Source organism: Apium graveolens, chromosome 5, assembly GCF_009905375.1.
Source record: "Apium graveolens cultivar Ventura chromosome 5, ASM990537v1, whole genome shotgun sequence".
Taxonomy (NCBI): Eukaryota; Viridiplantae; Streptophyta; class Magnoliopsida; order Apiales; family Apiaceae; genus Apium; species Apium graveolens.
In genome coordinates, this window is record NC_133651.1 from 310729045 (window position 1) to 310754236 (window position 25192).

The following is a 25192-nucleotide window of genomic DNA, read 5'->3' on the forward strand; positions in this document are numbered from 1 at the left end:
CTATATAACAAGTAAATAAAGGGCCAAAGCTTTTTGATTAATAATAAAACAATAAACTCGTAAAAACATCACCTGAAAAGCTTAAATAATTTGATTGATTACAATTTTCATGCAAGTCAAATAAATAGAATATAGAATTATAAGTTTCGAACTTCATACTTAACGATTGCTAATGAACAATGTATGGAAGTTAGATAGAAAGAAGTCAGTGAGTTGGAAAATTAGGGTGCAACTTGCACCGTGTAAGGGAGTTTTTACTGCCACAGATTTCACACGCTTGAATATATAAATTAAAAACCCAAACAGTGAGGCATAGACTGATAATTCACTAGGCAAATGCTGCAAGAGAATCAATATGAATGCAAGAAATGGCAGTTAATCCCCACTTTGGACAAGATTTTTTCTTAGAAGTTATTGCCCGCTCAAAAAGTGTCATTCCGTACCTAGCATTGTAGCCTAATGGGTATCCCTTTCCCCTGGGTAAAAAGAGGTTGAGTGTCTGAACCTCAGTGGAGACATGGACGCATAAGTATATGAGTTTCTCTAACTGATCAGTACACAAAAAGTATAATTTGTATTGACCATTTGACATATTTATCAGAACTCTAAAGTACAGAAATACACTATCATATCCAGTAAAAGATGCAACAACAATCCACCAGCCATATCAACACAGAAAACATGTATTAGTAAGTCATTTACATATTTAAAAATAACCCAGCTTGCCTAATACATATAATATGCCAACCACCATTTACTTTAGAGAGGCAAAAATTATTACATATCTAGACTTCAACCCTGCGACCCCTCAGGTTGAAACAGGGTACAGAACATCACGAACCACACTTGCTCACTGTTAATTTGCATACCTAAGCACTTCATATCAAGACTTCAACAACATTTTTAAATGTAATAATGGTAACTCTTAAGCCCTGAAACTAATTACGACCGAGTGAAGTGTCCTCCTTAGATTAGACGCATAGTCCTCTTAACATTTGGATGCAATTAACAAAATTTGATTGGTTTACCGGGGAAATTATACCGTTAATCAGCAAAGTTTCCTTCTGTAATTTTGTAATATAGTGTCTCTTCTAAGACCATCAGACGACAAGTAATCACATACACCACAATTTTTAAATATAATCTACAAACCAGCAAGTTAAAGGCATAAAGTCAACTAACCTCTCCAAGACGACGAAATGCACCATAGATACCACCAAACAAAGTAGAAAATATAGCATACCAAATCTGGGTATCCATGAAATAAACCTAAAACAGAACCAATTAAGGAAACAATTTTACATTTGATCAAGAGTAAAAAATAAGGGAATCAAAGTAGTTGCAAACTCATACAAGAATGATTGGAGCCCACAGTGCAATTACAACTCCGATATTATTCCTAGCTGCAACAGGTAATTTCAGAAGGGCATCAAAATATTATCAATCATAGAGAATACTAGATAGTTGATTTGCTCAAGATAATTACCACGGGGGAAAAACTCGTGCCATTGGTAGACAGATATATGAACCTTCATGATAGCTTTTGTTGGACCGACAAGAGGTTTTATCTGCAATTTCGAATCAGATTATCAAAAAAAATCAGAAAGTAATGTGACTAGTCTCGCACTTTAGATTTAGTAAGCAAACCTTTTGCAAATGTAACAATATTAAGAACATGTAGCCCTTTCAGCAGTTTGACTAAGAGATAAGGCTTAGTATAACTGTATAAGACTATTTGTTCTAGCAGTATAGTAAATCATTTCATTCATGCTAAATCCTTCAATTTATTCCTATTAATTTCAAGGACTTTCTCATCACTTCCATAACTTTTTTGTTCAAATTTAGGCGACTATATAATCATGTACTAATGTACTATCCATGGGATTTTTGGTCCACCCTCCAAAAAAATAAAAATTAAAACATTAGCCCGCGAGATATTTAGAAGCAATTAGTTTGGGATTATATAATACCCTAACTCAAATTCCCATTCCAAGATTTGTTATCATAACCAAACTTGTCAACTCAGTTTACGTTGTTACAAGTACTAATATCCATCATTCACAAAAGTTTTCACCCTCCTGATTACTAAATTTCCCAGTAAGTGACAAGTATAGAAGATACAATTTTTTGTCTGTAATTCCACAATTACTTATAAACTAATGAAGTTAAAATATCTATACACACTTGAACAAAGGCTACAAAGTATAAATGCAATCTTTTCACTATCTTAAACTAATTATGCGTCTAGGCCATATTCTTCTATTCATAAATTAACTCCTTACTCATTTCATTTAGGTCGAACATTAAAAACTTGTTTCAATTCGAGTAATTTTGAAAGAGAAAGAGAGACAGAAAGAGAGAGTGGTACTAACATAGTAGATACTATTAGAGATGCAATCAAATGTTATTACTATCAACAAATATATACCAGTTTTAGAGAAGTTGCAACAAAATTTAACCCACGTCTCTACATTTTGATTGGAAAGAGCATAGTAAGTTTGTAGCGTATTTTTAATAACAAAAAGAAAATAACTGGAAGCATCACAGAAACTATTCGAAACAGACCTGTGCAAAAATATATGTTGAGCACATTAAGACTTTGAAAAAATTAAAACAAGTAGATCACAAAATAAAAAACTTCCCATAATCAATCATTATTGTTACGTAGTACATCTTGTTTTAGAAATCGTCTTTTCCATTAATAACTACATATTTAAAGGGTCACTTTTAGCTTTTATTCTCAACTATATGTGCGATGTAAGTCATATTTATAATAGTTCATATGTTATATTATTCTAACCCAGCCCAAAACAACCAACTGCTACAATTTTATACTCCCTCCGTCCCTCCCAATTGTTATCGTTTCTGGAAGAGTGTCCGGCACGCATTTTAAGATGAATAAAAAGTATAGTTCTATAACTTTTTTTTAAAAAATTCTTTTTCTGAATAAAAATAGAATATTTAAACTTTTATTCAGAAAAATAATTTTTTTTAAAAAAAAGTTAAAGAATTGTACATTCTCTTCATCTTAAAATGCGTGTCGGACACTCTCTCAGAAACGATAACAATTGGAAGGGACGGAGGGAGTATATTTTATCTCTGCCTGTAGGACCAACTAACCGACGACCAAAAAATCTTTTGTTCGGATCTAATAGTATTAGTATTGACTTATATAGATATGTGGCCCTCTTTTGAATGTCGTAGAGACAAAAGCAAAAACATAGACTAGGAAATTACGATGCAACATATTTTTTAGGTGGAATAAGGTAGTAGAAGAATTTATAAGTTTAAATTAGCAACAAATTAAGACTGTTTTGGATGAAGAGAAGAGAAGTACCTCCAAGTAATAACTGAATGCCAACTTTGTCACTATGAGGAGCACCCAAAACACCGTGTACCTTCAATATACGAGTCAAGACTCAAGAGTAAACAAAAGAACCAGTGTGAATGTTGTCGCCAACATTTGCTATTTGAAAACAATTTTACAAATCGAGCTTTACTTAAAAAGAGAAAATGTGCTCTCGTGCATTCCCCTGCCAACATATAGTCGAGGCTGCGAACACATCACACACACATAAAAGTAAGTACTTGCAAATACTTACCTCTACGGCAGACAGTTAACATTAAGGCTAAAATTGGCACAACAAAAGAGTAAATATACATAAATAAAAAGGTTTATACACCTGTGACCACCACATCATGAGCATCACAATTCTGTAGTTCGACCTTTCCAGGAAGCGGCGAAATATGGGAAATAGAAAGAGTATCCCAGCAAGCATATTTGGTGACAAGTAGACTACAACTGCCAAAATGAACAATGTAGGAGAGTTTGAGCTATTCCCAAGCCAACTTTTTATGGTTTGAGCTAGTCCAGGAGGATTTTCCCATGTATAAGCATATGTAACAGGTAGAATTATCACCCAAGCAGCAGCCGACACAACCTTTAATACAAATCTAAGCTTAACATACAACGGCATGCTTTGCCTTGCTTTCCAATTAAAGGCCACATCAAGAAGCGCTGTAAGCACAAAACAACCAGTATCAAATATTCAGATTGCACAAACAAATGTCTTACATCCTAGATCAGCTATTTTTTCTTTTTAATTCAACAATTCATGTGGCACAAGCTTATACTATTTCCTAGGGAATGAGCAAAACCGAACCGAAAAACACACCAATTAAAACCGCACCATCGGTTAATGGTTTGGTTACAATTTTAATTTTAAAACCGCACTGATTTGGTTTGGTTTTGGTTTCTCTAAAAACCGAACCGACCAAAAGCGAAACAACGCCAATTCAAAATATAACGTATTTGCAATATTACTTTAATCAGCAAAAAAAGTTATATAATAGACATGATTATTATTTTTATCGGTCGAATCCTTAACATAGTATTGGAACTTGTTTTATTAGCTTAAATTTTATTCATGATGTGAGCTAGTAAGAACTAAATCCTTGTTCAGATCTAACCTAGGCTGTTTCTAACAGAATTCCACCCCAATGCTCTTTTTAACCTAGCAAGAAGCTTAAATGAGCAAACACAAAACTTAAAAACTTATGTTCTCTAAATGTGATATAAAGAGGTATTTCCAAAGTCATGTCAAAATAGTGTCTGCAGGTTGTCTTAGCAGGTATTGTCAATTATCATATGCAGAATTTTGTCAGAACTTCTAATTTTTTTTATAATGTCTTTTGAATTCTAATTGAAATTATCAAAAATATTGATAATTATTGGCTTTAAAACCAAAACTGAACCATGGTTTATAAAACGGAAAGCATCAACAGAATTTGGTTCGATTTTGGTTTCTAATTTTTAGAATGGCTCTCAATGTCACTTTGGGAAAATATGGCCCCAAATGTCACTTCAATGTCAAGGAATGTCAAGGAACCCGTTACTCTAAAACCACAAGGTGTTAGAGAATGACCCTTTTCAGGATCTTATATTATTCTAACATTCAAAACGGGGTCTCGGGGTCCATTTTTTCTATAATCCAAAACACAATTCCACGTTTCGTTTTTCTTTTTTTTATTTCAAAATGCAAAACGCATATGCGTGCTGCGTTTTTCAATTTTTTTTTGTTTTTTTATGCTAAAACGGAGGCTGATGTTTGGTTTTTGTAGAAAAACCCAAATTGTAGTTCCGTTTTGCATTTCTTTTTATTTTATTAACCAAAAATACTAGATAATGTTATGTTTATGAGCTTAACACATTATTCTAAGGGATGTTTTATTCGTATTTTATTCATATTTATAAATATTTTAATATTTTTCAAAACCCAAATTGAGAATTGGTGAACCTAAAATATTAAAAACAGTTAATAATTACAGTCCAGGGGTTTAGGCCCCTAAACCCTAGATTAAATTAGGGTTTAGAGCCCCTAAATCCTAAACCCTAAATCGGTGTACGTTTTATTAATTTATTTTTTAATATTTCTAAAACCCAAAAGGGGATTGGTGAACCTAAAATGTTAAAAATTGTTAAATTAGGGCTCACTATTTTATATTTTTGGGTTCACTAATTCTCAATTTAAGATTTAAAAATATTGAGATATTTATATATATAAATAAAATACGAACAAAATACCCCTTAAAGTTGGGTTTTAATCTTCAAAACACAACATTATCTAGCATTTTGGGTAAAAAGTTTATAAAAATAAATTAAAAAAAGGCAAGGTACCAGTGAAAGTGAAAACTCAATCTTAACTTTCGTTTTAATCAAAAAAGACAAACATGGAACTACAGACCTCGGTTTGAACCCCAAAAACACTTTCTCAAGCTGCATTTTGAATGTTTAAAAATAAAAAGAAAAAGAAAAACGTAAGACGCATTAGCGTTTTTAGTTAAAGTAGATAACCGAACCCGATACTCCGTTTTGGAGTGACATTGGGGGCCAACTTTTCCTAAAGTGACATTGAGGGTCATTCTCCCCCAAAATAGTGACATTTGGGGCCTTTTTTCTATGGTTATGGTGCGGTTTTCGGTCAAAACCGCACTACGGCACATACCTAATACTTTCATTAAAAATGTAAAGATTTAAAAAAACCTAAGCTGTTTTCGATCTCGTGACGTCGCTCAAATCTATCTTTCTTTTATGACAAGTATACATTTACTATGATAACCAGAAGAAGCAACCTAGACCACACAAACATTGCACTAAACTGATTTCATAAGAAGAGTCATATGGGAAGATTAATAATCATGCAGAAACTTCTGAAACACCTCTCTTAATCTGGTAAAAGAGAGATTATTAGGGGGTAAGAAAAAATCAAGCTACCTTGCCCCAGCTTCAGTATTGCGGCAGTTATAAATACACTCAGTACTTTCTTGAAAACATCAGCCTCGAAGATAGAGCTTGGCGCACCAGAACCATTCCAAGCAACAATTATCATAGCCTTCAAAAAATATGGTGATACGTTCATAGATACATCATACGAAATAATAAGTTCGGTGTAATGAATAATAATTGACCCATCTATCGAAACTATACCTGTAAGCATAATATAAAGAAACCCCACATTCTATCGAAACTTCTAAAAACATGCCAATATGACCTTATTTCAACAAAATTAACTTTTCCCACCCATCTATCTCCTGTAGCCGGCTTGGTATCCTGAAAGGCAAAATGGTCATGATTAATTTGGTACTTTAGAAGGCAACTTCCTTCAAATAACATTAACATTTAGCACATAAACAGGAAAAAACATTGCCATACAATTGCAGATAGTTTGAAAAGATCACAAGACAGCGACAATTTTAACATCCAACACCAACCAATTTAAGATGACAACACAACTCAGGAAGGCAAAATGTAATTTGCAGATTTTAATTAAATATAGGTGAAAAATTACATAATTTTTTTTTGCAATTGCTCAAAACTTAATACTATCATAATATAAAGTTCATATGAATTTTTTTTCTTGAACAGTATTCATAGAGTTATTTAGATAAAAAGAAAGAGAGAAACAGGAAGTTAAAGTTTATTGTAATAATAAGGATGTCTATCCTTATGTGTGTTAAGTAGTTTGCAGGCAAAACGAAAACCAACATATGTCTCTCTAATGCTTATAGATAAATATTTAATATATTCACAACATGCATTCATAGAAAAACTTGAACTTGACTGTGAATCTGTGACCCAGCCTGCCATTAATAAATTTACTATACTAGCCGAACCACACTACTCAGTACAGGCCCCAAACCTCCAAACTATAAAAAGTACTTGGAAGCATTAGTCAGTGTGAACTCTGAACAAGCCTCATCTTCAGGCATTAAATGTGATGTACTATCCATGTAGTATGAAGGATAATGTATTTCTAGAAAACTGTTCATATAGATGAAAAAGGAGCACTACATACAGAAGAACACAAAAGCTTACCAAACTTTTGTCGTGCTGCAGTTGTTCAATGGGCAAACAAAAAAAATCAGCATCAGCACGCATTGGCCAGCCTAAACGGAAGCAGTCAACAGACCTAGCATGAACAAGTGGCCATTACCAATTGAACAAAATTTAATAGAACAATATATTTAGATCATATAAGAAATTATGTGTACCAAAAGTATTCATTTAAATCATCATAGTTCCTCCACTGTGAATGCTTGGATTTTCCTCTATTGCTTCTTGCAGCTTCCTGTACAGCAGCCATCATTTATTGAAATTTGATAATGAAGAGTTGAAGAGGTTACTAAAATAGAAATATCGTGAATAGAAAACAAGCAATACCTTCACAATCACTTCATAAATTGGAGTAACAACTTTTCTTAAGAACGCTTCTTCTTCTCCTCCGTAAGCTGGCTTCACATTTTCTCCGGTCATAGGACTAACATTGCCAGCTAGCATGCCGTAGAGCTCGAACGCCATCTAAAAAGAAGATGACACATAGGCAATATGGTGCCACAAGAAATCAGATATCTATTATCATTAAAAATTATATAAGCAATTAAGGACATACATGGTGATAAATATAGCAAAGGCACTCTGGCATAAATCTTAAGTTGGCAGCTTCCCCCCATATAAGAAGATATAAACCCATGTACAATAATTTCCTCTGTTGGACTTCTTGTTGTATTGTTGGTAACCTACAAATGGTAGATATTAAGTAAGCCAAATTCAGTGCTACAGAAATCGCACTTGATACTATGAATGCTGAAGTGGATGATCTTATCAAATGTTTGGAATTATCATGCAGGATCCACGAGGGAGAGGTAGGTACATAGCACATCAAAGTAGTCTTTTTCTTTTCAAATTATATATATTGAATAATAATGCTACATGTAGGAGATATGATCACAATCATCATGAATTAAAAATACATAATGGAACCAAAAATTACAATAGACATTTTAGATATTTCAAGTCTAGTAATGTGATGAAATTCTGGGGTAAGGTGCTAAATGTCCAATTTAATCGAAGTGGTAAAGGACCTGGCACTGGCAGGATTCAAGTGGGCCTACCAGGGATAGTTATCACTATTATCATCGAACATTCTACAATTTTATAATGCTATAGAGTTCATGATAACTTTGCTTTTATTCAAATATAAACTCTTCCCCAAATCCATTTTGGTGTTTGTTTAGAGGACCCCAAGATATGCACCCTCCTGAGGCATTAATGCAATGATGCCTCATGCCAACAATAGTTATTTAAGTGTGCATTCCCTCTATTAGGTCCAAATATATCGAACAGTAAAAGTGCATAATATCACATTGGTAATAATCATATTGTGGTATCACTTTAAGTCTTAATTTTCCCGAACTACCGAAATTTAAAATCTTACACCAAGCCTCTGATGGCAAGGTCCTTAATAACTTTCCTATCCTTCTATAATTAATAAAAAAACAAATACAAATACAAAAAGTTCTCACCATAGACTGCTCTTACGATCCAGATACTTGCACCATTTTTTATAATTCTTGAACAGCTTCTTCATCACTTCATTTATTGCACGTTCATCCAACTAAGCAGAAAGCACAAAATATTGTAACAAATGAAAAGAATAACATCGGCGTATATAAAAAAACAGTTGACGCAAATTCCAACAAACTTGAGTATTATTTGACCTTTAAATATGGACCAATTGAACCTTTTTCAAGTGATCATGACAAGATATCCATTTATGTTTGAAACAAAGTATCCTTTGGAAATCTTTTCAAATGATATATAATTTTTTAAACCTAACTATGCATTTAATGATTCCTCAAAATTCAATATTGATTTATAATTCAAAAACATAGGTAGCATTTTATGTTACACCATAAGGAATTTGTACATACTCAACAACAGTTACATACAAGACTAAAAATTATATTCAATTTTTCACAAAAAATGCACCCTTCATAAAGTACTCCAGATTGCAGCTTTTTCCACCAACATTAAATCAATATAAGCTGGTCAATATCCAAGCAAATTGAAATTATAAAAAGGGAGAAAGTTGCATACATAGAACCAAAGGTAGAAAGAGAACATCTCTTTTGAAAAATTAAATGCGAGATATAGGTTGTCCAAATTGGGATGCAAGGAGTTCTGGGCTTTCGTGATAATATGTTAAAATTGTTTTAAACAACTGCCTAACATAATCATATCTTCTGAACTGATGATCATGAATGATTAAACAATATGAGATGCTAGATTATAATCGAACACAAACTGAAGCAGCATCATAGTACACTAACTACGAACATAAAAGGCTTTTGAAGGTTAAACACTAGGACGAAGAGAGACGGATTTTGCTATCGAAAAACAAAAGATATTTAGGGTTCCCGGAAAAAAGTTGAGTCTAGAAATTGTACTTTAAGTTGCATGCGGTTTACAAGCTCTATGCCTAAAAGAAAACTGCTGCAAACTAATGACATAAAAATAAGGTAATTTCCAACTCGGAATAAAGGGACTACATCTTGCCACTCAGGCTGTAGAGAGCATGATAGCTAGAGGTGTTGTGAACTTGCGAAATCAATACAACGAACTCCGGAGCTGGTCGCCAGAGTTCAATAAGACAAAACTCAGGTTGTTCATTACTTGCCAAGTCAATGCAATTAACTGTGGAGTTACTGAACAGAGTTAAAATGAAGACAAACCTTAGGTTGTTGATCAGGTTTTGGAAATTGTCGGATGTGAACATTTGCAAGCAATAAGATAAGGTGCTCCCGCTGATTTGCAATGCTGTCTTTCTGCAAATTTACTTATGAGTCAAGTCATAATGCTAAAAAAAGCTATTCAAATAAAATCCCAAACCCTTTCCACTTATCATAGTACAAGGAACAATATGCAATAAATAGGAACAAAATGACTGAAATATACACCCACCTGAAATCCAAACATCGCTTGAAGCCAATCAAGAATATCTTCATCTTTTTTCTTCTTGTAATCCCTCGGCCATGGAAGACCCCTGGTATTACGAAGAGCATAAACAGCAGCTTGGATCTGTTAACGGACAAGCAGAAGTAACAACTTAGAGGATAACCCCATGGGAATAAAACACTACAACAGAGTGCCAACACGCCAAAACTTAAAACATACCTCTGGATATTTCATAATTGCCTGATTTGCACTGTCAGGATCAAGAGGAAGAACATTGTAAGGAACATAAATCTCTGTCTTCTCTGCTACTTTATCATGAGCCTCCAGAATCTGTAATTTTTTCTCAACTGAATGATTAAGAGAACAATACCAAACAAAATTTTAACAGCACTCATGATGAAACTATATATACACTAAAAAGTACAGCATATTACACAAATGTAAGAAAAAATAATTTATAAATCGTAACCTCACGATCAACTTCGACAGATTGTGTCTGGTTAACAGCTTTTAAAACCTCAAAGAGAACATTAGCAGTCTGATACGCTTTTGTAAGTTGTGCCCTGCACATTCAAAAATTATGTATGTCATGCATAAATTATCAAATTGAGAACAATGAGAATTAATATCACGATTAAATGACTAATGAAGATTGTCTTGGCAGCATATCATGGATGCAGTAATTAATTTACCTGTCGGCTTTATCAGCAGCATTTTGCAAGGCCTGGATATATTTTTTGTAATAATGTTGATAAAAGCTCTGCATTTCACGTGCATCACTTTTTTTTACTCTCCCCATCAATGTAGGATCGTTCTCCTGAATAAGTTATAGTTATAGCCTATTAAATGCGAGGCTATGAAAATAAAGATCAAAATATCGCAGACAGACCAAGTTAACTATTGAATAGCCCCTCAACTTCAAATTTTAATATTCATATATACATAGCTCTGAAGCAACAGCTAACGATGCTGTTTATCCATAATTGGATGCATTGCTTACATAGATGAAACACAAATTTATTTAGTAAGCACTATGATCTTCAGAATTCTTCACCTACAAAATGCAATAACTAACGATACCGTATTATCAATAAACTAAATTGTGGCAGATTTGGGATCATTTTTAACAAATGTAGTGTAGGAGGAATCCCCCTGAAAGTAGAGGTTCCATATCACAATAGAAACTAAATGTAAACATCAAAATAAATCTTTAAAGAAAAACAAAGTTGCATAAGTTACCCTTTCGAGACGTTGAAGAAGAGCAGTTTTAAATTGGCGCACACCACGTCCACTAGAGGTGGGGTCCAACCTATGAGCTTTTTCAAAAGCATAAAATCGACCTGCACTCCGAATATTTTGGTTAATGGAATCCAGCAGACCATAAATACAGATAATTGACTTGAGAATTTCACAATAGTGGACTAAAATTTTGAGTTGAACAGGTAAAAATGTTGGTTTCCACCGAACAAAAGGAACATGTCAAAATTAGTTCAAAAAAACTAGAGTAGTTTTTGTCAAGTCAGATTAAAAACTCAAAACAAGTACCTCCTTCTATTCTAATTTTTTTTTTTGAAGTCAGATATAAGTCATAAGTTGTTGTTTGTCAATAACACCAACTACTATAATTTGGACTCAACATTAGTATACTCAGATAGGCATCTTTACTTACCACTGTTTAACTCAAGTAAAACCCTATGCTGTAATTTACTCTATCTTGTGCAATATAACTTCCTTCATTAGCATCCATCTAGAAGCCTAAACTGAATATTACTCCACACCTACCTTTATTGTCTATCCTTGTGCATTTTCATATTTGTTAGCAAACATAGTTTCTCTTTTTGCATCTACATAATTTTCCCTGTTCGATTTGTGAGGACTGGCCTATCAGAACACACAGGAAATTGACAACCTAATTTCAGCACTAAAACTCAATATCTCATCTATGACGTCCAGCCTACAAAAAAAATACAGCTCTCGATACAGAGGTATTTAACTTTTCTCACAGCATAAATTCAAACATAATTTGTTATTGAGGGGATGATAGCACATCTTATTGAAATTTAAGCATTCCTATCTAGAAGGGAACCCAGTGATGCACATTTGAACTCTAGAAATCATATAAAATCACCACACAAATTTTAGGAGAGCGTTTATGATAAGGCAGACATGACACTATGATAGAAGCACAATATAAATACCACAAATAATCTACAAGCAAAGGAAAAAACAGAGACAGCGAATCTTACAAAGATAAGCAACTCTGGGATTGCTTGGTTCAACTTCATTGGCCACACGAAGAATTGGAGCAATTTCAACCAAAGACGAAGGCACGACCTCACTGTCAAATATAGATTCCCCCAAATTCCCGGCTGTTTGGGTGCGCATAAGCCTCCTCGGAGGCTGCTGATCAGAACCACCCCCTCTATTTGCCATTTTCCAACCAACTCAAATAAAACCCTACTCAACATTCATCAACACATTGTCAATCCCTCATAACTACGACAAAAACTCAATACACAAACACATAAGATAAGCATATATAATAACTCTACACATAGAAAAAAATCCCTAAACAACTCATACATTAGTATTGCATTGGAGCATCATCACTACTACTAATTGGTTAGTACATCGATCACAAATATAGAAAATACACACACTGATACACATAAGAAATGAACTAGTGAAGTGAAGAAGGCATACCAACTAAGCTTCAAAATCTAACATCAACCTGCAGAGAACATAATATAGCATTATCAGCTCAACTAAATGTTAATTTGTGTGTGCATAAACACATACAGATACAAAAATATGTAGATACATTAATAAAAATGTTACCTCATGTGCAAAGAAGCTTTATGCTTCTGGATTCAGTGTAAATAGATAACTAATAAACCCTGGGAGAGAGAGGGAGAGGGGGAGAGAGAGAGGGGGAGAGAGAGAGAGAGAGAGTTCGGAGAGAGAGAGAGAGTTGGGAGAGAGAGAGGGAGAGGGAGAGAGGGAGGGAGGGAGAGAGGGAGGGAGGGAGGGAGAGAGGGAGAGAGAGAGAGAGAGAGAGAGAGAGAGAGAGAGCGAGAGAGAGAGAGAGAGAGAGAGAGAGAGAGAGAGAGAGAGAGAGAGAGAGATGGGAGAGAGATTGTGTTTGTGTGTGTGTTGTGTGTGTTTTGCTGCAACTTAAAGCTAACACTTAGCACCAAAGCAAAGGGGCAAGCAAGCAAAAACAAAATGGAAACATGGGAGATTGTACTTGTGAGAAAGAGATCATGTCTAGTTTAAGGCTTATGTTTTGCTTTAATTACTGTTATGCCACTATATTATTCGGTGATTTAATTTTTTGTATATTCAGGTTTTTGTTTGGTGAAATTACAATTTTAGTCAAACCTTAAGCATAATTTTAGTTACAATTTTAGTTACGGCTCCCTCAATTTTTTACATTCCAAAAACATGCACATATTTTATAAAATATAGTTGCATATTATATTTTTTATGATTTTATGATTTTATGATTTTAAATAAGAATTGAAAGTTTGAATTTATATTCAAAAATATATTTTTTTAAAATTATAAAATTATATTTTATATACATTTTAAAATAAGTTCCAAAAATTCTTTTTAACACGTAAAAAAATGAGCGGGATGGAGGGAGTAGTTGATAACTGTGGAATGGTAAATTGGGAGGATAATTCAAATGTGAGAAAGTCGGTTCGTTTAGATCCGGAACCTAAAAAGAGAAAAAAAGTAGTCATAGGATATTCTAGTCATTGCCAAAAGTACCCTTGTAAGATGTTATTAATGCTGTGTTTGATTTGTATTGTTTCCATTAAATGCTGGTGGCAATTATGTCATTTTACCTTATTGCACGTGACCCGAGGATTTTATTGCATCCCACTCCGTCGGTCCCACCTAAAGGTTTTTTTTTGGCTAATACGTAGATAAATAAAGTCACGAAAATCTTTTTCTAAGTTTTTCTTTTAAAATATCAGATAGCTCACACTGATTTTTAAAATAAAATTTAAAACCATTTTAACATTACGTAAAGCTATAATCCTAAATTTTAAATAAACTCTCAAAATCTAATCTATATACATATTTTTTTACATCGTTACATATATATTTAACAATATTTTCAAAATATAATATATAAATATGATATTTTGCATGTACAATTTTGCTACAGACTTCTAAATAATCCTACAAATAAATAATCCTACAAATAAGGCAAAATTTAATACGTGAACTCTGCGTAAATATCACAGAATAAAGCGAATTTTATTGCAAAATTCTAAATTTTAAATAGACTATTTCAATTCAATTGATAGAATATTTCAAAATTTTAATATAAAACATGAAATTTAGATGAAAAATACAAAGTTACACAAACTCGGCTAAAGAATAATAGACAACTGCCATGGAGCAACTCCAATAAAATGCTAGTTTATTTCTTATATTTAATATAAAATATTGGATTTTAATAATTTAGTACATTGATAAGGATTTTGAATTAGAACAATACAAAATTTAGATGAAAAATATAAAGTTACACGAACACGGCCAGAGAATTATAGATAACTGACCTATGAGCAACTCCAATGGATTGCAAAAATATTATATTATTAGCACTCGCTAATAAGGGGTAATTTAGTTATGTGTAAGTAATGGAGGGAGAATTTTAGCGAAATAAAGACTCACTATAATTCTGTTAGAGCACATTTTTTGAATAATGGACTTAAATGTCATTAAATGAGAGAATAATGCATAAATTGTCACTTTTGATGGAAAAGGCCCAAAATGTCACTTGACCACGCTACATAATCTACCGTTTTTCTAACACCCAAAACGGAGGATCGTCTTCCGTTCTGCCTTTAAATTTTTTAAAAAAAATTACAAACAACACAAACACAACAGATCGGGATATTCGGGATATTCAGACAACACAAACGCTACATAATCTACCGTTTTACTAACACCCAAAACGGAGGATCGTCTTCCGTTTTGCCTTTAAATTTTTTTAAAAAAATACAAACAACACAAACACAACAGAGCGGGATATTCAGACAACACAAACACCGGGCACATTCTATCGACAAGCCGGAGAAGACAGGAAAAACCACGACCACAAAACACTACAACAATCATTCCTCCTTACAACAATTATGAATATTGAGATAATTATCTGTATTTTTATAATTTTTGAGCTTTTATATTTTTATGGTTTGATTGCACATGAAGTGTTTGATTAAATTCCCCATTGGATTACCTGTTCTACAGTTTTAGATTGCCGATTTATGCTTTTAATTGCTGCTTATGTGTTGCATACTTTACTTTCAGTACTCTGTAGTGTTAGAATTATATTAGTGTTTGACTTTGATCTCCACATTGTCACCTTCGTAAACTGTTATGGTTGAAGTTGTGTAGAAAGTATGTAACTATGTAAGTGTTGTGTAGAAAGTATGTAACTATGTAAGTGTTGTGTAGAAAGTATAGGAAGTATTAAGAGAGAGAATTGAAATTGTGAATTGAGAGAGAGAGAGATGGAGTATGTATAGAGAGAGAGTATGTAACTATGGTGTTGTGTAGAAAGTATAGGAAGTATTAAGAGAGAGAGAGAATTGAAGTTGTGAATAGAGAGAGAGAGAGAGAGAGAGAGAGAGAGAGAGAGAGAGAGTATGAGCATTGTATACAGAAGCAAAGCAAGATTTAATCCAATGTGAGATATGCCACCCATCCGTATTTCTATTCTATTATTTCACAGTTAGTGACATTATATATTTAAGACTCGGTCTTTTCCAATAGTTAATACATACATATAACAGCAAAATGTTCTCTATGATTTTCCTTTTATATCTCGCTGCATTTCAGCAGAAGCTAAAATGATATGACAGTGTTAGATCTATATACATTTTTTTTAGAAATGTGAAGTAACTTGTGGAAAATTGTGGTTGCTAATATTCTACACTATTAGAAATAATGTTAATAATTCAAAACTGGAGCAAGGATGTTAATAACATATAATATAAAGTAGTCAGTGCATGACTACAGAGAATATTACTTTAAAGCATCTTACAGGCACAGCATTGAAAGCATTATTACTTTCATACAATCTTCAGTTGACCAGCCTCCCTGAGTGACATAAAAATTAGTAGTATTGTTATTTTGTGGCAGCTGATGAGGTGCTGGAAAGGCCACACTTTCTGATATATGTCGGGAGATATTGTATAAATGCTTAGAGTTTCCATAGGTTTTGCCAAGTATTAACTCATGCTTAGAATGCATGTAAATGCCAGGAGATGTGCATATTTGTATTTTGATAGCAGATTGCTCTGGAAATATATTGTATTTGTAGTTTTAGTGACATGTTTGATGCAATGTGGAAATGAATTAAAGTAAAGAATGCGGACTGATTCATTTAATGTACTTTAACTTCCGTTCAAAAAGATGAAAAAACTTATGTTCAAATAGATGCAAATTGCAATGTACTTTTGCCTTAACTAGGTAGTAGTTTTACAATTTTATTTATGAAAATGTTAACGTGGAAATGTTAATTGACAGGTTTTGATCGTACTTGTTTATTATTTATTTTTTAACTCGTACTTCTATATGTTTGTAGGATGTGCATCAGGGTCCTGTTAACCCTAGCCTTCTTCATCTTCAGCATACACATAGATCTTTAGATATTTGGAGGTTAGGTGGTGGTGATATGTTAAAGTGTCGCTGAAAAAACCCTAATAATGAAGATGATCTTCCACCGCTAGATCTTCGTATGGTCCCTTTCCTTCAGTCTGCTGGTTTCTATGGCGTTGCTCGAGTGACATCTTTACAGTTAGATTGGAGTCTCATATCAGCTCTTGTTGAGAAATGGCGGTCAGAGACTCATACCTTTCACTTGCCTATGGGAGAAGTTACTATTACTCTACAGGATGTACGTGTTCTTTTAGGGCTTCCTGTTGATGGTGATGTTGTTATTTCTGATGTCACCCCTGGCCCTGATATGAGTTGGCGTTCTTATGTTGCTGAGCTTTTTAGTAGAGATCCCGATCTGAAGAGAGACATGAATGGATCCAGAGTTCGGTTGTCCTTTATTACTTCATGTGCTCCAGCACGTTTACCGTAGGATGCATCAGCAGATGATATTCGCTTTCAGGTTTTGTGTTATCTTGTTCATCTATTTGGTGGTGTACTCTTCACTGATCATTCATGAGGTCTCTTCCATCCCATGTTTCTACATTTCATTCGTGATCTAGACAGATGCGGAGATTATGCTTGGGGTGTTGCAGTTCTTGTATATTTGTATAGGGAGTTATGCAAGACAAGCAAGAAGGACGTTGATGAGGTAGCTGGTTTTTTGCTATTGTTGCAGTTATGGGCGTGGGAGAAATTGCCCACTCTTGCTCCCATTCGCACCTCTTCTATCTTGTTTGATGCTCGTTTCTGGGAGGGTCAGGTTGCAGCTCCACGTGGACTGAGGTACTTAGCATTTATTAATTTATTTCTATTTTAGAATCGTTTAAAAGGACTTTATATGTAACAGAACGGTTAGGGTTTAGGGTTATACTTTATTTTCATGTTAGATTAGAATTTTACAATTTTTAATGTTTTAGGGTTCATTAATCCCCAAATTGGGTTTTAGAAGCGCTTAAATGAACTTGATATGATATGGAACGATTTAGCGTTTAAATGTAGTTGATATGATATTTAACTGGTTAGGGTTTATGGTTCGTGGTTTAGGGGCCCTAAACCATGGAGCATAAACTCTAATTGTTGCTAGGGTTTAGGGCTGTTAGGCCCTACACCCTAGGAACCAGAATTTATTTTCATGTTAGATTAGAATTTTACACTTTTTAATATTTTAGGGTTCATTAATCCCCAAATTGGGTTTTAGAAGTGCTTAAATGAACTTGATATGATATGGAACGATTTAGCGTTTAAATCTAGTTGATATGTTATTTAACTGGTTAGGGTTTATGGTTCGTGGTTTAGGGCCTTTAGGCCCTAAACCATGGAGCATAAACCCTAGGAACCAGAATTTATTTTTATGTTAGATTAGAATTTAACACTTTTTAATGTTTTAGGGTTCATTAATCCCCAAATTGGGTTTTAGAAGCGCTTAAATGAACTTGATATGATATGGACTGATTTAGCGTTTAAATGTAGTTGATATGATATTTAACTGGTTAGGGTTTATGGTTCGTGGTTTAGGGCCTTTAGGCCCTAAACCATGGAGCATAAGCCCTAATTGTTGCTAGGGTTTAGGGCGGCCGTTAGGCCCTAAACCCTAGGAACCAGAATTATTTTCATGTTAGATTAAAATTTAACACTTTTTAATGTTTTAGGGTTCATTAATCCCCAAATTGGGTTTTAGAAGCGCTTAAATGAACTTGATATGATACAGACTTTTAATTTAAATATGAAACTGATTGTTTATAGTAATGTCGTTATAGGTGGCTTCATGGTCATTCCTACACTAGCACGGGTGGTCGTACCCTTTTAGCTATTCGAACGCTATTGGATAGGCTTGGACCATCTCAGTTTATATGGCAACCATACTCTTCTGATGTCATTTCTGAGCTTCCTGCATATTGTTTCACTGGTGAGCGTATTTGGCGCTACTGCGGGCCTTTGATTTGTATTTTTATAGTCGAGCTTCACTACCCTGATAGAGTTGCTAGACAGTTTGGGCTCGTGCAGACTATCCCATTTGATGTTGTTTACTCGGAGGCAGAGCATAGTACAAACTTTAGGGGCAATGACAAAATCAGATGGATTCAGAAATATGCAGCTAGCACATCTATCTAGGCGCATCTTTTAGATCATTTGTTTGTTGGAGATGCGATTGTTGCCGAGAGTTCAATGCCTGAGTACCATCCTTGGTATTTGGAAAGGACTGTTAGATTCATTTCACGTGTTGGTGCATTTAATCATCGCATTGTAAGTTTTCTTCTTGTACATTTAATTTATTGAATAAGTTGTTTTGCTTTTCGTAGTTTCATCATAAATGCTTTAGTAGTTTCTTTATTTCATACAAGAATCTTGTAACATGTGTGTCTTTTCTTTATTTGTTTATTCAGGATCTTATGTTCAGGCAAATATCTGAGCGGACACAGGATGTTCTTCCTGATGTTTCTCGTTATGCTGAACAGTGTTGTGATTTTGTCAGAGGCTACACATTACATGGTTTTGATGAGATGCATGTGGAGGTTCGTAGAGTTAGGCAGTTGGAGGAGAGGCAGCAACCGGCCCGTCGAGGTAGACGCGGCGGTGGACGAGCTGCTGGTGGTAAGTGAGCTAGGGTTTTGGTTGACGAAGATCATGTTGTTGCAGAGCTTGGAGCTGATGGTATTCCATTACATTCTGATTCTCATGATGTGCCCGAGTCATCTACTCATGATTGTACTGATCCTATGTCTACGGATCTTGGCGATGATCGGGATCCTCCTGTACGTGATTCTGTTGCTCATACTGTTTCTGTTCATGTGTCGGGATCATCTACTCGCGTCCAGCATGATTCTCAGATTCCGGATAGGTATGCATATGTTCCTCCTTTTGATCTTGGCTTGACTCCTACTCCCGAGCATCCTCGTACCGAGGACCCTTCCACAGAGCAGCGTCGTACCGAGGACCCTTGCACTGAGCAGCCTCCTCCTCTGCATCGTTCTCACAGGCCTACTGAGCATGTATCTATGGATTTCTCCATTCCATCATCCAGTCTCCATGTTACACCTACACCTCCTACTGATCCTGATGCCGGTACGGATTTCACTTCTTCACAGAGTTCCCAGGACCAGAGTTCCCAGGACCGTCCCAGGAAATATGGTCATTTCTACACTTCTCAGGGTAAACGGCGTTCAAAGAGAACTACTAATCCTCCAAACTGTGGAACAGATGGGCAGAAGTGCGCGAAGAAATGAGGGTAAGCTTAACTTTAAGTTCTTAAGTGTATATATTTAATTGTGTATGTTTAGTATGCATCTTAATTGTAAATTTAAGTGTTGAATTGTGTGTTACTTGTCAAATGTAATTTCTATTTTACTGTATATTTATAAAATTCATTTTTTATGCAGATGATGGACTGGATTGTGGATCATAGCTACTATGTGGATATTGAAAAATGCAGATGATATAGTTCATTGTGCTTATATTCACTATTTGTAGGACTTTACTTTTGAAATTTTGTAATAACAAAGACTTTGAGATACTGTGTTGTTTATTTGGCTCAAATTTTATATTAATTTTAGTTTGTTTTGTATTTCATTTATATTAAATTTTGTTGATTGTGTTATATTACTGTATTTCGTAATGTAGTTGTATTGTGTTGTAGTTTGTTTTGTAATGTATTTGGTTAAGAAGTTAAGTTATTTTATTAAGCAATTTCATTTTAACAAAACAGGGCTTTCAGATTTTTTAAAACAGAAGAGTGTAAAATAAAAGAAAGAAAACGGCAGATAAAATCACATTTTGGTAAAGGAAACGAAAGTTCGTGTTCCGTTTTATATGTTTTACATGATTTACGTATTAAACGAAATTTTGTGTTCCGTTTTGATTGTTTAAAAAAAATATTTATAGCTTAACGATTTTTCGTCCTCCGTTTTATATGTTTTCACATGATTTACATATAAAACGGAAGTTCGTGTTCCGTTTTGTTTGATTTTAAAAACGACATCTAACGGTTCATCGTGTGCCGTTTTACTTATTTAACAAAAAAATAATATATAGCATAACGGGGGACGAAGTTCCGTTTTGTATTATTTTTGCAAATGTAACAGACAGACACAACTGTCTGCTGTGTCTCTCACTTTACAAACACAAGTGTCTTCTGCTTCTTACTTTGTAAACCTAAAATTCGAATATCAAGATAAAATTATATATATATATATATATTTAATAAAATTCTTACAGATTTATTAATGGCTTCGGGTTCGGGATCTGGAGCACAATCAGTGACGGTGATTGCGTGGATTTATGCCGATGGTAATATACGACAAACTCAATTAGAGGGTTACGTATATGATAAACCGGTTTCTAAGCAAGTAAGACTCGATTCTATTATGAATTTTAATAATTTGCGTGACCTGTTGTTTTTGAAATTGAAAATTGATAGGAGTTTGTATGATTTTAAGTTGTGTTATCGATGGAAAAATTTGAATGATATGAAATCTGGTATTATTCCGGTTGATGATGATGATGATGTTGAGATGATGTTTGGAATTATTGTTTGGAATGGACCTCCTTTCTTTGTTGAAATTTATTTACAAAAAAATTCAACTTGTCCATTGATTGAAACAAGTACGAGAGTTGTGGAAACTAGTTCGAGAGTTTCCGAGAGGAGTGGTAGTAGGGGTTTTGATTATCAAACTACTAGTAGTATGTATGCTGGTGGTGATACGGTTAGTAGTAGAAGTTTGGATGCTTATGATGTTGTTGATTCGGATTTGATTACACGGGAGGAGACATTGGAGCCAATGGAGTTGAGGGAGGGGATGATATTCAACTCAAAAAAAGTGTTGATGCATACGGTCAGAGACTTTCATATCCGGAATCATTAAGAGATTAAGGTGGTTAGATTAAGTGATGTGTATTGGATTGTTGTTTGTAAGAATAAGGATAGTGGTTGTGAATGGATTTTAAAAGCTAGGTTGCGAAAATCACTTGGAAAATTTCAAATTATGGAAACTTCGGGACCACACACATGTTTGCGCACCACCGTTACTCAAGACCATACTAATTTGACATCTTATGATATTCTTGAACTAGTTAAGGATCAAATCATTGTGGATCCCATGGTTAAGGAAAAAGTGTTGATGGCCACGGTGAAAAGTATTTTTGGTTACCAGCCGGGAAGAAAGAAGATTAGAGATGCGAAAAAGCTAGCTATGGATGAAAAAAATGGTTTTTGGGAAGGTTCATATAAGGATCTCTCCTTTTTGATGGAAGTGTTTCAATGTTTTAATGTGGGAACCAAGGTTGATTGGTTTTTTAAGGAGGATGAGATGGAAGATCGGGGGAGCTTAGAGGTATTCTATCTCTTTATACTAGTATCGCATAGATTTTTAAATGATTTTCCATATTTATGTAATGTTTTTGTAGTTAACGAGTATATTGTGTCTTATTTGGAATATGAAGTGACATTCAAGAGACTCTTCTGGGCTTTTAAACCATGCATTGATGGATTTGAGCATTGTATGCCTGTCATACATATAGATGGGACTCACCTATACGGTCCATATTCGGGTGTTCTATTGAGTGCTGTTGCAGTGGATGGGTTTAGTTATATTCTTCCACTTGCATTTGCTATTGTCGAATCCGAGAATGTTTCCAGTTGGGGGTGGTTCATGGATAGATTGAGGAAGTTTGTGGCAGGTAGGAGACATGGGATTTGTGTTATTTCTGATAGACATGCTGGTATTATTGCTGCTATACAACAGATAGGATGGTGCGAGCCTTTTGACCATCATAGGTTTTGCATTAGACACTTGGCTGCAAATTTTTGTACTGCACATAGAAGAAAGGGTTTGAAAAATAGGTTAGTTGAGTTGGCTTCTCAGGTGCAAGAGAAGAAGTTTGAATTTTTATGGGAACAATTGTTGATTGTGGAGCCTAGAACGGCAAAATGGTTTAAGGATAAACCATTAAGTAGATGGACTTTAGCATATGATGGAGGGAAACGTTATGGCATGATGACCATTAACCATGCGGAAAGTTGGAACAACGCGATCCTTGATGCTAGAAAACTCCCGATTAGTTTATTGGTTAGAGCATTATTTTTGAAGACGGTTGAGTATTTTGATGAAAGGATTTTGGAAATTGCAACCGAATTATCTAAAGGTCGATTGTTTAGTAATCATGCAAGCAAGGGGTTGAGTCGGTCCATTGTGCGTGCTAGGGGTCATAGTGTTAAAGTTTATGATCGAAATTCATTATTGTTTGAAGTAGTAACTAGAAAGGTTGACCAAAAGGGGGGAATAAGCACACCGTTAGGATTCCCGAGTACTTGTGTTCTTGTGGGAAATGGCAAATGTATCGTATTCCATGTTCTCATGTTATAGCGTGTTGCGCGCATTTGAAATTGAGTCATGAATCGTTGGTTGACGAAATCTATAGGTTAGACAATGTATTGATGGTTTATAATGGTGTTTTTGAACCCATTCCGAGCAAAGGAGATTCTCGTTGGCCGACGGGTATTAATTTCCCAACCGTGATACATGACAAAGATGCTGAGAAAAAGAAAGGAAGAAGGAAGTCGACGAGATATCAAAATGCGATGGATTTTCAAGCACCCAGGGGAAAAAAATGAGTTATATTAGTGATTTCCTAAAAATTTGTATTGAATTTGAAGATTTTTATTACTTATTTTAATGTACTCGTGTGTTTTTTATTATCAATTTAATTATATGTTTTAATTCCATGAAATAGCAAGTTTTTATAATATTTTTATCTATTTTATTAAAATTGTAAAAAAATTCCAGTAGCTGCTGGAAAGAGCAGAAGCTGTGTTGTTCAAGAGGCAAAAACGGAAGACTAAACAACGTTTTGGTTTATATAAACAAAATGTTTCTTTGTCTTCCGTTTTAATCCTTTTTAAAACCAAAGCTGTAAAATGTTTTTTTTATAAAACGTTTTGCCTCAAAAACAAATAAATAAAATGTTTATTTAAAACCCGTTTTATTTGTTCAAAAAAAGAACGGGTCTTCGTGTGCCGTTTTGCCTCTATTACAATTTTAAAAAATTAAATAATGCCAAACGTCATTTTGTGTTCCGTTTAACAGTCATTTCAAAAATATTCAGTATTTTAAATAGTATTTAGTAATAATTTTTTAAAAAACCCAAAACGTTAGATGAATTTCCGTTTTACTTTAAAAAAAACAAAACGGAACACGAAGTTCCGTTAAGAAGTGACATATAGGGCCATCTTTTTCAAAAATGACAATTTGGGCCATTTTATGTGTCAAAGTGACATATAAGGCCACCACCCACATTTTTTAGCCTTGTTCTTTAAATTTTAGAACAAGTCCAAAAGATTACTTATATGAGCTCTTAACTACGATTGTAAGGATTTTTGAGCAAAAATAGTGCCCCAACACTCTTAGTAATCACTTAAAAAGTTAAGAGCAACATCTCATACCTTATCAATAAGAGCAAGTCCAAGAGTATGCTAACTCAATCCTTAAATATAATATTACAAATTAGCTCTCAGTAAGTTTAGAGATGAAAAAACATGTTTGTCTCCAATAATACACCTTAAACTTATTTCTTATAAAATATTTTACTATTAAGAGTATACTGAATCAATTAAAATATAATGTAAAAGAGAGAAAAATAGATAGTGGTCCTCATAATATATTATAAAATAATGGTTAGAGGATCCTTAAAAAGATGGTGCTAATTCTTAAAAATAAAGAGTGAAGGGATAACTTTAATGATTTAAAGAACGGATTTTCTAATGTGTGTCCAAGGGCACACAATTAGCACTAACTCCGATGAGTTTGGTGCATTTTCATTGGTCATCTAATCTTAAATATTGATGGACCCCCCTCCATTTACAACAACTCCACCAATCAAAATGCATCAAACTCATAAAATTTAGTGCTTATTGTGTACCCTTGGGCACACATTAGAAAGACCGTTTAAAGAATCACTAAGAGACTGTTGGAGCATGTTGACGGAGGAATTTGGGAGCAACAAAACTTGAGGTTCGTAGCCGGAAACAAGATCCGTGATGACGGTTCTTCGTCGGAAACGTAAACAGTAACCGGCGGATCCGATGAACAGTATTCATCGGAAAAGATAAACAGTGTTTGGTGGTGGTGATTATTGGGGGCTGAGATTGCTTAGGGTTAGTGGTGGCTCCTTTGCGCTCTCGCTTCTGACTCCTTACAATTTGCCTACGTACCCCTATTTATAGGG

General features: G+C 34.3%; 1 protein-coding gene across 2 annotated transcripts in view; it reads right to left on the reverse strand.

Annotated features, from left to right (window-relative positions):
- LOC141659400 (callose synthase 3) overlaps positions 1 to 25192 on the reverse strand; it is a 104999-nt gene that overhangs the window by 12468 nt on the left and 67339 nt on the right. Inside the window, exons 1-22 of one of the 2 annotated variants that reach the window (XM_074466254.1) lie at positions 13133 to 13508; positions 12998 to 13025; positions 12541 to 12751; positions 11534 to 11634; positions 10987 to 11111; positions 10764 to 10857; positions 10514 to 10624; positions 10301 to 10417; positions 10072 to 10164; positions 8863 to 8954; positions 7950 to 8076; positions 7721 to 7858; positions 7552 to 7628; positions 7376 to 7469; positions 6488 to 6610; positions 6275 to 6392; positions 3684 to 4018; positions 3501 to 3553; positions 3338 to 3398; positions 1487 to 1568; positions 1354 to 1403; positions 1183 to 1269 (exon numbers count right to left, since the gene is read on the reverse strand). In XM_074466254.1, coding sequence (XP_074322355.1) covers positions 1183 to 1269; positions 1354 to 1403; positions 1487 to 1568; positions 3338 to 3398; positions 3501 to 3553; positions 3684 to 4018; positions 6275 to 6392; positions 6488 to 6610; positions 7376 to 7469; positions 7552 to 7628; positions 7721 to 7858; positions 7950 to 8076; positions 8863 to 8954; positions 10072 to 10164; positions 10301 to 10417; positions 10514 to 10624; positions 10764 to 10857; positions 10987 to 11111; positions 11534 to 11634; positions 12541 to 12727 — 2265 coding nt within the window. In that variant the 5' untranslated portion in view covers positions 12728 to 12751; positions 12998 to 13025; positions 13133 to 13508. Of the gene's footprint in view, positions 1 to 1182; positions 1270 to 1353; positions 1404 to 1486; positions 1569 to 3337; positions 3399 to 3500; positions 3554 to 3683; positions 4019 to 6274; positions 6393 to 6487; positions 6611 to 7375; positions 7470 to 7551; positions 7629 to 7720; positions 7859 to 7949; positions 8077 to 8862; positions 8955 to 10071; positions 10165 to 10300; positions 10418 to 10513; positions 10625 to 10763; positions 10858 to 10986; positions 11112 to 11533; positions 11635 to 12540; positions 12752 to 12997; positions 13026 to 13132; positions 13509 to 25192 lie in introns of those variants that run through there. The other variant, XM_074466253.1, reaches the window with a different exon arrangement.